This window comes from Melozone crissalis, unplaced genomic scaffold, assembly GCF_028551555.1.
Source record: "Melozone crissalis strain CALT ecotype California unplaced genomic scaffold, PUWL_Pcris_2 ptg000068l_1, whole genome shotgun sequence".
NCBI lineage: Eukaryota > Metazoa > Chordata > Aves > Passeriformes > Passerellidae > Melozone > Melozone crissalis.
In genome coordinates, this window is record NW_026535846.1 from 13072242 (window position 1) to 13090190 (window position 17949).

General features: G+C 39.4%; 1 protein-coding gene across 7 annotated transcripts in view; it reads left to right on the top strand.

Moving 5' to 3' along the window:
• The window catches only part of TENM1 (teneurin transmembrane protein 1), a 775300-nt gene that overhangs the window by 716448 nt on the left and 40903 nt on the right, over positions 1–17949 (top strand). For all 7 annotated transcript variants that reach the window (XM_054289924.1, XM_054289930.1, XM_054289929.1 and 4 more), the window contains 2 exons: positions 653–885; positions 10609–10763. In XM_054289924.1, the coding sequence (XP_054145899.1) occupies positions 653–885; positions 10609–10763 (388 nt within the window). The remainder of the gene's footprint in view (positions 1–652; positions 886–10608; positions 10764–17949) is intronic.

Here is a 17949-nt window from a genome sequence, read left to right on the forward strand (position 1 = left end):
GAATTTATGATCCCCACCATTTAATTAACATATGTAAATATTTTTTTAAATAACATTTTATAATCTTAATAAGACCGTGACAGTTCATGAATTATGGTGCATTAATTCATCCCTGGTTGCACTGACAGTACTTGGCCTTCTGCCTTGCTCCTGACAATGGAGTCGGCATGAATTAAGGCACCATATTTCACACCTTCATATTTGCTAAGGTTTAGAAACAGATAAAAATAACCAAGAGTGGGTATTTTTGCCCATCCAGAACTGCCTGTGATTCACTTTGCTGCAACTCATAGATTTGTTTTGAGTGCCAAGAGTACTAGGAGGTATCAGATATAGAAAAATTATCTTGTTTTTGATCGTAATAATTACAACTAAGCTGAATTCACTCCATTTAGCTTTATCCTGAGTGATTTGGTTTTGATGGGCAGACCAAGTGCCCCAGTACCAGTCTCTGCCCCAGCTCCTGAGCCAAAACTCACTGGTCAGGCTCTGTAGCAGGACCCTGGTGGTGTTTTGAGCTGCTCTCACACCTCTGTCCTCTTCAGATCTCTGAGCTGATGTCTTCAGATAAGTAGAGTACAATTGTTGTGCTGCCACAGAGACTTACAAGAAAAAAACAAATTGACTTTGATGCTCTTCTCTTCTGTTTCAGTACAAGTCCTGCGCATAAATATTACTTGGCTGTTGATCCAGTGTCAGAATCGCTTTACTTATCAGATACCAACACCAGAAAAGTCTACAAAGCAAAGTCTCTCACTGAAACAAAGGATCTGGCCAAAAATGCAGATGTGGTGGCAGGAACAGGTGATCAATGCCTTCCTTTTGACCAGAGTCACTGTGGGGATGGTGGAAAGGCAGCCGAGGCCTCTCTCAACAGCCCAAGAGGTAAGAATGTCTGTGTCTGAGGTATTTAGTGTTGGTCACCTGCATTTCCTGTCATTATTTAGGAACTGGGATGCAACTGGATGTACAAAAATGTGTCTGTGGCAATGATTTAACCAACTATTAAGCCAAATCACTTCTTGAAGCTTACTTATGTCTGCCATATAGCCAGTCCTTTATGAGAGATCAGCATGGGCAGCAGGCTCCAGCTAGAATCCTCTGATTACTCTTCCCTGTATGACAACACTCCTCTTTCATTACCTTTCAATTGCAAGGTGGCAGCATTTAATTATATGTAACTCTTAAGCAAATTATATGGTTTCAAAGTCCATCTTATAGATGTTATGCATCAGGTGAGTATTGTAATGTTAACAGAGCTTACTCATACACAGTAAGTCAGGGCTGTTCAAATCAGTGAACAAAATCGAGTTTATTTGGAACTCTAGTTTGTCCTTTCTTATTAACACACTGTGCAAAAGATGAGCATCTCCCCTGCTGCACATGAAATAAGCATTTTACTGCAGCCTCCGTCAGAGTACATCCAGTATTGTCACAGGCAAAATGCATGTGAAGCCTCGAATCCCCACCAAAGCCACAATTAATCCCCTTGCAGTGTGCACTAGAACTGTGATAAAGTCTCTGGATTTGGTGCTGTAAAGCAGCTGATCACCCTCAGCTCCCACTGAAATCCCTGGAACAAAGGGTACTCAGCAGCTCCCAAGGCAGAGCCCTGCGTGGGCTGAGCTGCGCTTCCCCCGCGCCTGCTCACAGCTGGCTCCAAGGAAGGGCTTTGATTCTTTTTCCTCAGCTAATAAAGGAAGGCTGTACATCAGTAGGAAATTAGAATGTACATCCAGGCAGAAATACCTCTAAGACAAGCAAATAATCCTGGTTTAAGGTTTAGCAAGAGACACATTGTAATTATAGAGTGACTTTAGTATGTCTTTAATGAAAGAAGGTAAGTGTGAGGTAAGTACAAATAAATGTTAATCTCAGGCAGCTAATTAAGGTAATGAATCACTTCTAAAAATAGTAGAAAACAAGGTTTTCAGATCTTTTATCAGGAAGGTGTGACTCTATGAAAGTGGTCGATGTTATATTTCTGATTACAATTGATGATATCCAATTACAATACAATCAGTTGCTCCATCTTTTTTTCTTAGTGGGGAAATATGTTGATGAAAATGTTGTGATACACTGTTTCCTTTAAAGATACTCATACTTACTTCCTTAGTAGAAGGTTCTAGTCATAAAGAAACGAGGAGGAATAAAAACACAAGTCAGGAGTTCTTGGGCAGCTAGCAATTACTGAAAAGAAATGGTGAGCAGACAATGACTCTTCTGTTGGCAAATTCAGGCAATTGCTCCCAGGTGCTTTAATTTTATGCATCTCCTCTAAATAACATCAGATTGAAATGATCCAATTTGTTAGGTTTTTATTTTAATCTTGAGTAAGTCTGGACAGCCACATGCCCTTTTAGTGCAGGCCCTCAAAAAATTCAGCATCAGCTCGTGGTCCCCAGCAGTGTTCTCAGTGTAGCACTGTAACAGCCAAGTAGCTACAGGTCCTTGTTTTCCCCTGAACTGTAAGAGTGTGAATAACCCTGGAAAGTAGAAGGAAGTGTTTGCCTGGTACCCATAGATCTTTATTAAGAAACAGAGAAGTCTCCCATACTTTACAGTTTTAGAGATTCTTTTGGATCACTTATTTTGCTTGTTCTTGAAATATTTGTCAAGTCAGAAGATGTCATTTTTCTATTGAAATTACATTCAAGCGGTGTAAAGAAAACTGTTTTCTGTAGGAAGCAGGAAATTTTGACAAAAATTTCTTAAATTTTGACAAAAAACTACTTAACTATGTTTAAAAATCCTTGGACACACAGACACACAGTCTTACATAGCATTTGACCACAGAAGTAAATGAATTGTTTCTGGTTTTATACCTCTGAGATTTTTACAGTGCAACGATATGTCCCAGACAGACTAATTTCCAAGTTATTAAATCCAATTGCTTGCATTATTTAAGAAATAATTTGTATTTATTTCTTAAGCTGATACATGAATATTGCTAGCTTTATTACTTTGCTTGCCTTCTTTTTTTTGTCCTGAGTATTTGTCTTCCCATGATAAAGGAAAAATTATTTTCCCCTTTGCTTGATAGAATAATAGTATGTGAAAAAGGACTCCATTTAGTGGTTGTTTGACCTTGGTTAGTTATATCTTAAAAGTTGGACTCTAATTTTTGCTACTAGCTGCTTGTATAAGCATATAAGGGGTTATCTAGAGTATAAGGGGTTATCTATTTATCTCTTTTTCCATTTGCAAAATTGTTATGAAATACTTACTGTGTAACACTTGTGAAATTAATCCTGTTTGGTAACATCCTCAAAGCTGTGTTAATAGGTGGAAATTCAAATTCTCTTTCTTACTTACTTTTCTGGACGAAAGTTGCTTTGAAAAGTACTTTTAACGTTTCTGAACCCATACCCATTTTTCATGCAGGGAGGTTTAGAAGAGTCCTACATTGTTATTTCATTATTTCTTTCATCAATGTTTATTTTCTTATTATCTTTTTTGGTAAGACTGCCTTTGCCTAGTGACCAGGAATTAAATGCCAGACAGGAAAATATCATGAAGTAACACTAATCAATTCTGATTTCATCTTTCCACAACTTTCATTTTACAGGTAGCAAACACATGTAGCTTTGTTCAGTCTGTTCCCAATTCTCTGTGAAGGACTGGAGATGGGGCTTAGTGAAAATTAATCTTACACTATTGTATGTTGAGCTGACTTTGAAAGATGCTTTTAAACATGCATGGCTGATGTAGTTGAAATTTGAACTTCAATATATTATTTTTACTGCAACTTTCTTTAATTCTGTAGAGATCTCAGACTAATGAGTCATGTAATAGATGACCAAGTACTTAAGCAGAATGTGAAATGATACAAGGTGGGGACATAAAATAAGATCTGTGACAAGCTGAACACATTTATTACACAAGAAGATATTGAAAATGAAGAAGTAACTACACAAGATATTAATCATTGACTGAATTCCAATCACTTGAACTTTACCATGTAACAGATTTTAATTTTGGGGTGGGGAATTCTGTTTGGTGGGTTTGGAGATTTTTTTAATAGAAATAATTTATGGCACATCTAGTTGCCAGCACTATCTTTTAAACAATCTGATTAGTATTTATGATAAGGTACTTGAGGATCATGTTCTGATTTTAACTGGATTAGTCATCAAGTATTGGAGCAGCGAGAGGCACTAAAATGAGTGGAAATACTTGGGACTTGTGCAAAGCCAATGCTTGAATCAACACCATTAAACACTTACCTACCCTGCCCTTCTGAAATCAGTGGGCTTTAGACCTGTAAATAGATTTGACTTTCTAAGCATAATTGACAAAGGCAGTGAGAGTTTGAGGCAATCAGGTTACCACATTCTTGCTGAGCTCCAGGGTCTCCCAGGCAGCAGGGTGAGAAAAGTGCCCATTAACATCTGATTTCAGTGCCTTGTGTCTGTGAGCAGCACTCACAAGGACAGCTCTGCTGGAATGCAAGCTCTGTAACTTCTGTGAAAACAGTAGGTGCCTCCAGTGATGCCACCCTAAACATCAGGGTGATTTACACCTTTAGGAAACCCAAGGACTAAATTTAAAGATGTAAACATTTAAGGTCCTGCAGTGTCTGCTTTTTGATTCCTGGGTTCAGCCCAGTGTCTAGACCTAGGTGCACACGCTGTCTGTGCAAGCCATGTCAGTGCCTCGAGGAATTCGACTGCACACTGAGTACAGAGTACTTGGATGCACTGCAGTGACCTCACTGCAGGTGCAGTGACCTCAAAGAAAACACCAGGGGAATGGAGAAGGTTGGAGTAAGTTCTGAATCCAGTGCACAAAAATACCTTATCCACAGCTGTAGCGAAGAACTTTTTCACTCAGACCAATGGCCATGAGATAAAAACACAAATGAAGCATAATTTAAAAATCAGTGTAGTTTTATCTATTTTGCTTGCAATTACTTTACTAAGGAAATATTGCTTTAAGAAATCATGGTTTTGAAGATGTGTTCATCCTAGTAGCTTGCATCCTGAAATAATGTCTTGTTGCTCCTCATTCTGAGCAATACATTCTAAAGGAAATAAAGTTGTAAGGGCTGTTCATACTAAACCTTTGCTCTTTTCAAGTGTCAGTAACCCATTTAGGATTGCTCCTGTTCAGCTGGAAGATTCCTTTTACTTTCAGTAGGATGCACAACCAAATTCCTATTACAGCCTTTTGTGACAACAGACACACTTGCCAAAGGTAATGATTAATGCTATTTTTCCAGCAATCTTTGCTATTCTGTAAACTCCTAAGACCTTTTTAACCTTTCCATAGAAGCCAAAAAGGAAAGTAGAATGGGGTTAGATTTTCATTAGCAGTATATAAAGTTAGAAATAGACAAGCCAAAGTAATTTTCAGCCTCAAGTAATTGTTATATGTGCATCATAAAATCAGCAAAAAACCACCAATCTCATGCCACTTTTTATTCATTTAAATTTATTCCTTATTTTTCTTTTCAGTGGCCTTAGCCGCCTATGATTTCCAAATGATGGGAAACTTGTAGAACAGTGTAAACTTTTTGGATAGCAGGTTTTTTCCTAAATTTCATCCAACATTCATCTGAATTCATAAATCATTCACTTTTCTATTCACCTATGTCAGCAGGATGACCCCAGTCATCATGTCTCAGGCTGGAAGCTGAACATTTTCATTCACAGTTCAGTAGTTAAAAACGCTGTTTGCTCCAAGTCTACTGATGTGCCTCTAAAGAGAACAGCACTCAAGTGCAAGTCCTGAAGTCGTGTTCCAACTGACAAAGAACTACTGAATATTTTGCAGCTAGTGCTGAGACAGTAAGGAAGTAAAGATGACAAAGATCACAAGGCAACAGACTGCAAATCACTTGAATCATATTTTGAGTGGTGTATTATGGTAACCTATAAATAACTAATTGCATAAAATTGCTTTAGTTCCTGGATGGCAGCTTTAATTAAAAGCACCGAAGACATTTAGAAGTTTAGAAATGGATGGCATGCAATTTGCCCTTTTAGCACCATAAAATGGTAATTAACCAATTTGATTCACTTCTTCCTATTAAAAGTTTTATGAGAATCTCAAGTTCCTTCTAAATACAGTTGTTCTTCAGCAGAAGGTGGCATTCTCTTTTATCCATCCTTACCAGTAGCTGTAGATGTTGTTTTAAAAATTCTTCAGAAGTTTAATTAGAAGTTTTCAGTATAGAATGCTCATTTGTAACTTCTCAGCTGAGCAAAAAGTGTAAAGTAGAATTTCAAGAGGTGGGCAACATACAGTTCTAGCTGCTCTTTATTGAGATGTTTGAAAAGGATTTGTTCCCAAAAAAAGCTTCTCTTCGAATGCAAGTGTGGGATATGACACAGGGGAAAAAAGAAAATATCTTAATAGGGTATTTACTATATTACTTTTAATCCATATTTTTAGCACTATAAGGTTAACTCCTGAAATGCCAAAATTTCTAGACTGAATGATCGTATGTATTTTGAATTTATACCTATGATAACTACACAAAAAGCAGTCAGTTTTCTGTCTGAGTGCTATTTGCATTTATAATGGTGTATGTATGTGCCCAAAGGCAGAGCTGTCAAGGGAAACAACCCTTTAACCAAAACTACTCTGGACCGCAAATAACAGGAGACATTATAGTCATCCTTCTGTGTTTATCATGGGTTTACCCAGCCCCTGTACTAATTATTGTTCGTTGGACAAAACAGATATAAAAAGGAAAACTTTCTGCATAGTTTTCTAGTAATAATACTTAGTCACCACATTTGACAGCAGTACTGGCAGTTAATTTTTAATGTTAGTTAACAGAATTCAAATGGTACTGATTAAAAGACCTCTGGGTGTTATAAATATTGCTCCAAAATGTCTGCATGTAAATCCACTGGAGATAGATCTTCATAAAAACTACTGTTTCACATTCAGGTACAAAAGTCCTATGTAGGACATTCCCAGGACTAAAATATGACCAAACCAGTCCTGCAGCACGAGCATGTCACTCAGCAAGACTGATACTCAGCTTTGAGTCAAACAATGAGACTAAATCCTGGCACAGATTTATTTTGTCCTTACCCAGCCATCAGTTTTTAATGAGCAATCTGTATGTAAGCAGGGTAAGTCTGTCATATGTGCAATAGGTCATAGGTCCCTTTAGTGCCCAAAGACATCATCATTTGGGCATAGAATTTAGTGTTACAGTTCCTTAAAAAAAAGAAAAAAAGAATCAGACACAGAGTGTGATAAAAAGTACATCTCCTTCTCTGGAAAAAAAGAAATTACCTTTCTTACTCACTCAAGGGTTGAGCAGCGCTCCCACTTGCACTCAAGTGCAATTCATTACCCTCAGCATGTGCATGTTTCCTCCCCCAGTTCCTTGGTGATTAAAGCACAATTGCTGTGCTGTGTGTGATTTGATTCTGCATTACACTGTACGTCATAAAAGGATTAAAATAAGCTCTTGAAGTACAGATTATATGTAGCATCATGTAAAATGTGACAGGAGCATTAATGAATCCAACTCTAATGAATAAATTGGGACAGTTTAGCCACCAATCTGTATTGTTTTCCAGTGGATGCTTTATGTAGGGTATTTGTCAACAAGACTTAAATGCATAAGTAATTTTTTCAATTTGGTGAAGTTGTGTTGTTTTACTGGAGTCATAAGCTCTGAAAGCAGTAGGTTGTTGCTGAACATCTATACAGTCAGTGGTACTTGAAGAAACTGGCTTATTAGGAAGTACCAGGAATTTAGTGCAAATACTGAAGAGATGGTTTTATTTATGCTGTTGCACTGGCATATGTCCTTCCCTTGCAGGCAAGTTGCTTTTCTGCAGTGGCTGGAGGGCTAGAAACACTAGAAACATTAAAAGATCCTTGATTTTCTTATATAGCCAGTGTTTGAAATCCATTCAACAACACAGCTGAGTAGCTTTATTTCATTGCAGCATAATTTTTGATTTTTATATAATGGATGGTTTGCAGCCAACACAGCCATCTGTTCTCAGGCAAATTGCGCAAAACAGAAGATGCACTTGCCCTGGTGACAGATCCTGGCCTTGTGCTGTCTGTGCTGTGGATCTGATCCAGCTGAGAAGCAAAGCTCACCGTGCAGCTCCTCCCCTCTGCAAAGGCAGGCTCAGACACAGCCCATTGCTGCCCTTCCCACCCATAGCAGGTTTCTCATTTCAGCTTGTGAAGCGCACTGGAGAGCAAATCAGATCCCATCTAGTGTTGTTACATGATGCAGAATCAGTGAGATAGAGCTACCAGGGCCCATCCCTTCCCAAAGCTGGAGCACACATGTCACCCCGACCCCAAAACAAACCTCTTTGATTCTCAGACTCACTCTTTACCTCAGCTCACCTTCAGCCTTTTGGGTTTGGACTTCTCAGGAGCAGATGACAGCCAGGAGTTTGCCAGTCATTCTGGAGTTTCCAAAGGTACAGTTACTTTCTAATTAAAGAGTGAAGATCCTCTAAGGGAGCCAGTACCAAGGAGTCACGATTTATGAGCTCGCAGGCTGGCAGGGAGTCAGACTCTGAGACTGTCTGCTAATCTTCCAGCCTTTTTATAACCTTCCTGTTTTACCCAGCTGACCCATCCAGCCCCCACCAGATTATTTCAGTTCCCCAGGTGACATCTGTCCTGCAGAACTTTCAGCCATCTCACATAATGAGGAAATGTAGCTTAGCCCTGTACCTTGGGCACTTGGCAGTCCATGGGCACTTTTTGTCCTGAATGGAGGAAGTGACAGGATGGAGGATAGCCTCCTCTAAGGGCATTTCACAGCCAGATGGATATATTGCATTGGTAATTTAAAGAATTAGTTTCAAATCCCAACACTGTGCTGATAACTTGAGAGCTGGATGCAGTAGGGAGTGTTGCCCACTAAAGTTAACTGCTGTGGCTTTTGGATTTTTTATGTGATGATAGCCTCAGGACGTTGTGATCATGCCCTCAGACCTTTGCAAGGTGCCTGAACATCACCTGTGGTGAAAAGGCACCTCAGAACCAGTCATGGGCAGTTGGTCTTGGGAGCCTGCCCCCGGGTGTTAACACTGCAAGAGAAAGCATATTACACTCACTTATGTGTGCAACTCAAACTCAGCCCCCAGGCTTTTCCAGCTGCCAGGTAAAGATATGTTATGGGGCTTGGAAACACCATCACCCCATTTTCCCAGCCCTGAGATGCATGTTCTACATCAGGGTTTGCTGGTCTTGCCTTTTCCCCCCAGACTACTTAATCTCCCTTTCTGCCTGCTGTAACTGCTCCTATATATCAAACAAAAAAATCCTTAAGTACAAGGAGTTGAGGTTGGAAGCTGAGGAAATCCAATTTGAGGCTATTTTTCTTTTTTAATGGCATGTAGAATTGCTGTATGGGATCCTAAACTGGCCCGCAGACAAGTATTTTGTAAACTCGGAGTACATACAGCCTTCAGTTGTGCTAAATGCAGGGGACAAAAATCAAGAACCGTATAAGCCACTGTCCAGACCATCTGTTCGAGTCCTCTGCCTTTCATTTCTGTGTAGCAGAACATAAATTCATTATTAAAATAGCTTGGCTGTGCACAGCAGCTGCTGTAATTGCAAAGTTATGCAACTTTAAATGGGAAATTAGGAAGTAGTTTAAAGCAAGAAATTGAGCAGTTTTGGTAGAAAGAATTTCACAAGTCTAACATGAATAGAAGTGCTCTTCTAGTTATATTTTCAATATTTGAGAGAAATAAGATCTTACTTAGAGTTCCAATTGAATGCTGTTAGTCTGGGGCAGAGCAGAACAGGGCTGGGCATGAGTTGTGGCATAAGGTGCTGGTGGGAGACAGCAAACCTTCCCTTCCTCAGTTTCCCCATGAAATGCAGAGGACCATGACCTTTCCTGTGCAGAGCCCTGGCATTGGAGTTCCATCCCTGGCTTTTGAGTTCCATCCCTGGCATTTGGGTTCCATCCCTCCTGTGCAGTGCAGTGCTGCAGGAGCTGCTGCAGATCCAGGAGTGGGAGAACTGCCCCAGGTGGTGACCACAGCTATCATGAGCCTGGTTCCAGTGCAGTGGCATCATTTAGGGCAGCACTGCACTGTGATCCATCCTGCAGCACAGCTGCTCCTTCTGCCTGCTGAGCAGAGCCTGATCTGCACCACTTATATGTACAGCCCCTATCAGAACTGGCCTCTTTGGCCTTCTGCGGGTTCTTCGTCCTTGCTCAGCCACTTTCATCATTTAAAAATTGTCTGTGCATAAGAATGAAGAAAGTGAAATGGAAATGTAGACAAATCAACTATAAGATAAGTTTTGAGAAAAGCTAATATTGCCCACTTGGTGATAGACATTAAGTTGTTGAAGAGCTTTCTTCTCTGTATGTATAATTACATTAAAAGCAAAGCCTCTGCTATTTTGTTTTGTTTCATCCTCATATGTTCCCCCTTTAAGTCAAAGCTAATTTGATAGATAGATATGAACTTTCCATATACAGTTTGTATAAGCCTCAAATAGTAATGGGTGGAGGAAAAAATCGTACTTTTTTAAATCAGGAGATTTTTGTAGTCTAAGAAGAGAGGAAACATTTTAAGCTGTTACTTTTTAATCAAGATAATGCCAGCACTAACACTCTTTTTACCCTTCCTCTTCATCCAGGTATCACTGTAGATAAGCACGGATTTATTTACTTCGTTGATGGTACAATGATACGGAAAATTGATGAGAATGGTGTGATCACAACAATAATAGGTTCAAATGGCCTCACATCAACCCAGCCATTGAGCTGTGACTCTGGGATGGACATCACTCAGGTAGACACCTCTTTTTTATGTGTTGTCACTTTGATACACATTGTAGAGACAGATCACTTACTGTCTTGTACCAGGATTGTATATCGAATATGTTGGATGAGTCAGATAATTCTGAATGGCACCGTATGGAGTAGTTCTTCCACTCACATGATTGTTTTAAGGTGTATAAATGGAAAACCACACTAGATTTTTTTTTCCCAGGAGATGGCATGTGAATATATAGAGAATATATATACATTCTTATGTAAAGAATACAAACTGCTTTAAAAAGTTGCTTGCTACTCTGAGATAGATCTTCTAAGGAGGTTATCAGAAGTTTAAAGTGCTTTCCTTTAGTCCAGCATTCAGACTGATTTGCTTGAACTAGTAAATGGAAAAAAATAGATATTCTGTTTACATCTAAATCTGTTCTTAGTCATGCAGGAGCATTAGAATAAGTAATTACACAACAGCAGTATTGTGGTCAAACTATTGGATTTCAGTTTCTCAAAATGCTTTTCGCTTCTTATGTCAAGAGCAAAAAAATAGGAACAATAAAAGAAATAAGAATAAAAGAACTTATCACATCTCTAATTTATGCTAATAAAGAAATATGGATAATCATGGAGAAGCATAAATGGTACTCTTGGATGAGCCATACCTACAGACAGCACAAGGAAGGACTTGGCCTTTGCCAAGAAATAATTGAATTAATCAGCTTCAAAACAGGGGAGAAGCTGTGCTTGAAAAAATCTTGAGGCATTCAAGTGACATACTAAGCTATTATGGACTGTGTCAGCTAATAACCAGGATCAGGTTAATTTTTCATTTCATTTTCTCCCTGCCCTTTCCTCCGTCCTTCACAACTGGAGAATCACAGTTAAAATTCAATGCATAACAATGGTAAGAGCTTGTTACTTGTTTCTGGGTAGATTTTGAGTGCAAATGACTGTGGTCTTGCATTCACATACATGAAGAATGTGGGGTCAATGTTTTGGTCAGTTCTTATCAAAGAAGGGTGAAATGAAGGGATCTAATGGTGCTATTGCAGAAGCACTGAGGCATTTTCTTTCTAGAATCAGAACAGGGAGAAGTGTCTGTGTTCCATTTCACATGTCACCAAATCACAGAATTCTTATGGTTGGAAGGGACCTCTGGAGATCACCCAATCCAACTCCTCTGCCAAGGCAGGGTCACCTGGGGCAGGTGACACAGGAATGCATCCAGGGGGTTTGGATGTTTCCAGAGAGGGAGAGGTGTTCCAGTGTTCCTGGTGTTCCAGTGCTCTGCCACACTCAACAGAAAGAACTTCTTCCTCATGTTGAGCTGAAACTTCTTTCTCTTTTGTGTGCAGTGTTTCAGTGGACCCTATGTGTTTGCAAATGTGGGGAGGGGAACCTCAGCCTCCCTGTTCTAAGACAGACAGGCCCTTTGTATTCTCTCAGGTCCAGTTAATGTGTAATTATTCCATATAAAGCAGAACAGGGTAAACTGGCTTAGTTGTGCTAAACCCAAACTTAAATTGGCCTGGTAATGGTTTTAAGTTTCAACAGCTTCTGGGCACCTTGGCTCTTGCTGTGGCCCTGGCCTTGAGGCCAGCCTGTCCTGCAGGTGCTGAGCAGCAGCTGGCAGGCAGCAGCATTCCCACTGCACTGCTGCCCACCAGCTGGCAGAGCTGTGCTTCATGGAGCCCACAGCTGCCTGCAGCACATGCACTCACCCCTTGGATACATCAACAACTGCCTGGGGCACCCCTGACCAGATCAGGTATCTCTGGGCTCAGGGAAGGGTGCCAGGTGCAGCATCTGCTCCCTGCCTTCTCCTTCTGCATCTGCGCTCTCAGGCTCTACAAATAATTGCTTTATTTGCCTAATGTAATGTGTGCTGTGTATTTGTGTTCAAATTTTTGCTGATTTTGCTCAGTAAGAAAGTGTCTCTCTACATCTCAAATAGGGAGTTTTAATTGTTTTCATTTCCTTTTGAAAAATGCAACTCCCCCTAAGCAAATAAGTCTCAGCAGGGGGTCTGGCAAATTTAGAAATAAAATTACTTATTTATTAAATTAAACCTGAATTTTAAAAGTAAACGTTTGGGGCTGAAATCAAATGTGCTAAATTTGTAAAGTAGATTTAAATAGCCCTAAAATCCTAGTTTTTCATAGGTTGGCTACAGAAACAAGTTTCATTTAGCTCACCCTACAACATAGTTTCAATGCCATGGAGGATGGGCTTCTGCAAAGTCATACGTAAGAAAAAAGATGTCATAGAGCAAATCATTCTTCATTCATCTGGGGTACAGTCTCCTTTTCATAGAAGCAGGAACAAACCCTTTCAGGTGTTTCCATGCTACAAGAAAATATGGCTGCATATTTTGCAAAACTTTTCAATTTTGTCAGTATTCTGGGAAACTAAGACATGACCTTACCCCTAAATTGAGATCGTCCTCAATTAAATTGTGAATGCATGTCAGTAAATATTCTAAGAAGCATAATAAATTGTGGCTTATAAACATATCCCTAAAAAATGGCCAGTCTCGTTTTCTGAGGGTAGCAATACTATATAATTCTCTATATATTTTTCACTGGTAAATAAGTGAAGTCACAATGTGGACACTGCAACATGAAACCTTTTGGAAGTATTTCTTGTTTGGAGGATTTGTTTTGAGGGGGTTTAAGTAAACCTCTTTATTGAAATGTTTCACAAAATCCACACCTTTGAGATATTTCACATACACAGTAAATCATAGATATAAAATAAATACCAAGAATGCATGCTCTGGAAAGTAACTGTATCAAATTTGCTCAATCATCTTCTTCTAAAACTGTTGCTGATAACCAGAAAAGTCTATGAAATAATCACACCCCCTTGAAGTCAAGCATGTTAATCTGGAATTACATCAATGAAAATAACAGAATGATATTGTCACTTAGAAACAAGTGTATATCCTTGCAAGACTGCTGAGTTTATTCCAGAATGGCATAAACATAAATGAAAAATGCATTTGGCCCATCTCCACTTAAATTAGTTTTTGGCTAAGTTACAAATGGCATTTAAATCAAGAGAATGTGGTTTGCTCACAAATTGTGTATTTAGAGAGACTTACAAAATAGGTTAATAAAATAATTTCTCAAAGCTAAATTTGTTCTGACAGTAAAATCAACAACTTGCCCAAAATCAGTATTTCTTAATTTACTGAAGTACAAAAATGTACTCTGGGAGTAAATATGCAGAGTAACTGTCTATTGCAAACACCACCATAAATAACAAGCTTTAACATTGAGGCATTCAGTTTAATAAATGAGTTGATTAGGAAAGGATTTAATCATTTGTTCCAATATCAGTTTTCGTGGTATTATTCTTGGTAACCATTAGGTGTTTGTTATTTACCACCTTCTCCTTCTTAAGCATAATATTCTGCATTCATAACCAGGGGAAGAAAGGACAGATGGGGATGAAAAGATTATAGGTTGTGGCAAATAAATGGCCAAGCTCTAATTACTTTGATCTCATACTTCACTGGGGGGATTTTAATCTGAATTTAGAAGGAAAGGGACACTCAGTTGAGCTGTTTGTATGGTACACGAGCATTCTCAGTAGTGTTTCAGCCTGTTCAGAACTTGGATGACTTTTCTTCTCTGCACAGATCATTTCAGTGTTCTTCAATTAGTCAATAGAGCAAACCTAAAGAAAATGGCTCTTCAGAGCTATGCATGTGAATATCTGTGTGGATGTGCTCAACATTCACCATTGATGTCAGGAGATCAGCAGGCACCTACATGGTCATGATCCACAACAGGAGTGCCAAGGGAAGGGACTTGGATGGAGAGAGAAGGAAAAGAGATGGGATCATCACTCAGTTTCACTGCCTGATGGCTTTGGGCTGGATCCTTGTCTAGACCAGAGGCCTCTCTAGATTGTTTTTATCTCACATGTACACACTCACTTCATGTTTGCACATCCCTAGGGTACTCTGATATTTTTTAGCTAGTTTCTTGATAGCAACTGAGAGCACATTGTGTGGGTATGTGGCTGTCTGTCTGTCAGTCTGTCTGTCTGTCAGTATTCTCCTCCTCACAGTAAATTAAAAGCTTGGGCCAATTTCAAACAAATTTGTAGAGAAACACCCACCTTCACAGCAATTAAATTCCTACATGTTCCATAAAAAATATTAATCCAGCTGGAGGACAGAAACCTAAAGTGCCCTTTCAAAAGGAAATATTGCAGCATAAGCTTTCTTTTATTAAACTCCAGAGGTTCTACTCAGGATGTAATAAATGCCCCATTCACAGGAAAACTTCATTTCGCGCCTGGATCTTATTAAACTCCCAAGCCAGTCAGCCATGCGACAGAAGTCCTTAGGAAACCAGACTTCATCAGATCCAGTGTTCTTGGAAGTTATATTGACGTTGTGGGAGTTTTTGTGTGAAAGTAAAAACACTACAGCTCATCTTGAGTGATAAGCTTTGCTGTTCTGCCTCCAATGCTACAGTGAAAGCTGAGGAGAAAATTAGCAGATATTTCTACCATCTTGCAATTTCATCCTGTATCTTTCCTCTCATGAGAAATATGTGGGCTGAATTTCCACTGCTCCAAACCACAAGTCATTTTTTATCTGTGTGAGTGGCTGCAGGTATTATTTGGGAGCTGTTTAAACCAATCTCAAGCACAGTCACTGCAAATACAGAGACCAAACATTTGCAAGTCAACAGAAAATGAATCCCAAGAGCTTTTTCTTTGCCTGTAACCATGGTCTTGCTCTTGTGCTTATGTCAGTCCCACTAGGCACGAGTCTGTGCCAAAGCAATAGCTCCGACCTGATTGATGGTGTTAATAACTGTCACTGCTGTGTTCCAAAATGAAAGGTCTGCTTTGAGGACTTTTTCTTGACATTTGCACTTCATCAGCCTTTGTTCAGCAGTTCTCCACGTGAGGGAACCATCTATATTGTGTTGCCTCCCGTAAACTTCAGTGACACTGCAAAATGTTTTGCTCCCTTATAAAAATGTGACAGTGTTACTTACGTAAGCAATTTGCTTGCACAGGTCAAATTAAAAGGCAGAATTCTAGAGCAGGGTTTAAAGGGGACCCATGCGTGGCAGGAATGTTGTGTCCTGGACAGCCTGCTTTGAATGATGGAGAAGAGGGGAGAGGGTAATAAGTGATGCTGTTGATGACCTACTTGAAATAGTGAAGCGAGAGACAGACTGCTGGGAAGCAGGAGTGAGATGAGCAGAATTGCTTGAAAATGTATTCTATATCTCAAAAATGCAAACGCTGACATTGCTCCCACAGTCACAAGTGCTGCAGGCGCTCCCCAGCAGCATCTGCACAGGCACAATATGCTTCAGTGGCATTGTGGAAGCCTTTTGAGCAGAACAAAAAGCTCCCAGGACATGGTGACCTCGCTTGAAAGCAGCAATGAGGGTCTGCTCATCGGAGCAAGCACAGCCTGAACAGAACTTTCACTGGGTACGTTTGGAAGAAGGAAAGAAAAATGTGAAAGACAAAAATATGATCTGATGACCGGGTGAGACCAGGGGAAGCGAGCTGCCAGCACAAAACCAAATTGATTCTAGGCTGAAGTACTTCTAAGCCAGGTTGAGAATAGAATATTGCAGGGCAACTGCAATATTACATGAGGCTGATTAATTAATTAATATTGTAGGTCAGAACACACACTATTCCTCCACTATTCTCTACGTACCCGAAATTATGAACTGCATTCTTGTAAAATCAGAAAGAAGAAAAGGCATCTTTTAACATTAGATGCACAATATTGTAATTGTGCCGTCAGAAAGCGACAACTGTGTTTTCACTGTAGCAAAGTACTGCAGAACTACTCCTGTCCTTCTTTTCCTTTTAGTCCTCTACCCGTGTCTTTTGATACATTATTCTAGCTGTGAGTAATTAATGCAGCATAAATATTCCAAACTGCTGAACAAAAGCACACAAAGCAGAAATCACAATTTATAGACCCTTTTATTTTATTTGTGGTCTTCCCTTACAGAAGACTTTCAGAGCTTTTTTCTTTTTAGAAAAGAACTCTATTATTTTTTCTGGGTCTTGCTGGATGAAGGAGTCCACAAAGCTGTCATTTTTTTCCAAAATGAAGTCATCTTGTTCTCTGGTTCTTTTTACTCTACTGTTTAATTTCATGTTCTTTCTTCTCTGCCTTTGCTGGAGTGGAAGTCGTGGCCCCAGCAAAGTCAGCAACTGTTTTGCCACTGACTTCAGTGGAACCAGGACTTTGCCAAGCTTAATTGAAAGGGTAGTGAGAGGTGAGTGTGCAGTAAGGAGCAGCTGTATCTCACAAGAAAGTGTGTGCTTCTGAGAAATAGACCAGAACAGGTCTTCACTGAGACATTTCCAAACCTTTTCAAAAATGAGGTGTCCCTCCAATTAATTAAGTGTTACTCTTCAGAAACTATAAGTCTATACAAAATTGTTCCAGCCATAGTAGCATATGCAGGAGTAATCAGTCACTAGCATCCATACTTCAAAGCAAAACCAAGCTGAAAGCCTTTTTAAAAAAGAATCTTCGGGTATAAGGGCAAATATCTTTTCCCAGGGGTACAGGATCAGCTAAGTAGCCTCTCTTCAACAGAAGCTGAGAGAAAAGAGGCTCAGGTGAAAAAAAGTCTTGAGAGCTCATAAATCAAACTTGGAGGTGTACAATGTCATTTTTTAATATCAGACAGAAAGCAGGCTGGTTTTGTCAAAACTAATTTATATTCAAATCAAATTATTCTATCACTGAATTTGAAATTAGTCATAGACACAGGATAGCATTCGATGAAGTGATACCGCAATTTCTCCTAAAGCCCAAATATTCTGTTTGTATTGAACACATGCAAAACAGCAATTTATTTCAATTATCTGCCATAAATAATCCATTATGACTGAGTAAAAGACTATGTACATTTTAATGAACTCTTCCAGCAATTGCATCCTTTCCTTTGATTGTTGAGGCAGTATTAGACACCTGATGGGGAAGTGAAGGAGACTCTGCTCATTACTTCCCTTTTACTTCCTGCTACACAGATGCAGGTTCTAAGTTTTTTTTCAAAAAAATTGTTTCTAATAAGCAACTGCAAGAAGGAAAAAATCTTCTGTAAGAGTTGGATGGTTGGTGAGAAGGAAGCAGCTCAACCCTGAGTCCAGGTGCTCTCAGATGCATCCTTCCAACTAGAAGAGACCTCCATGCTCAC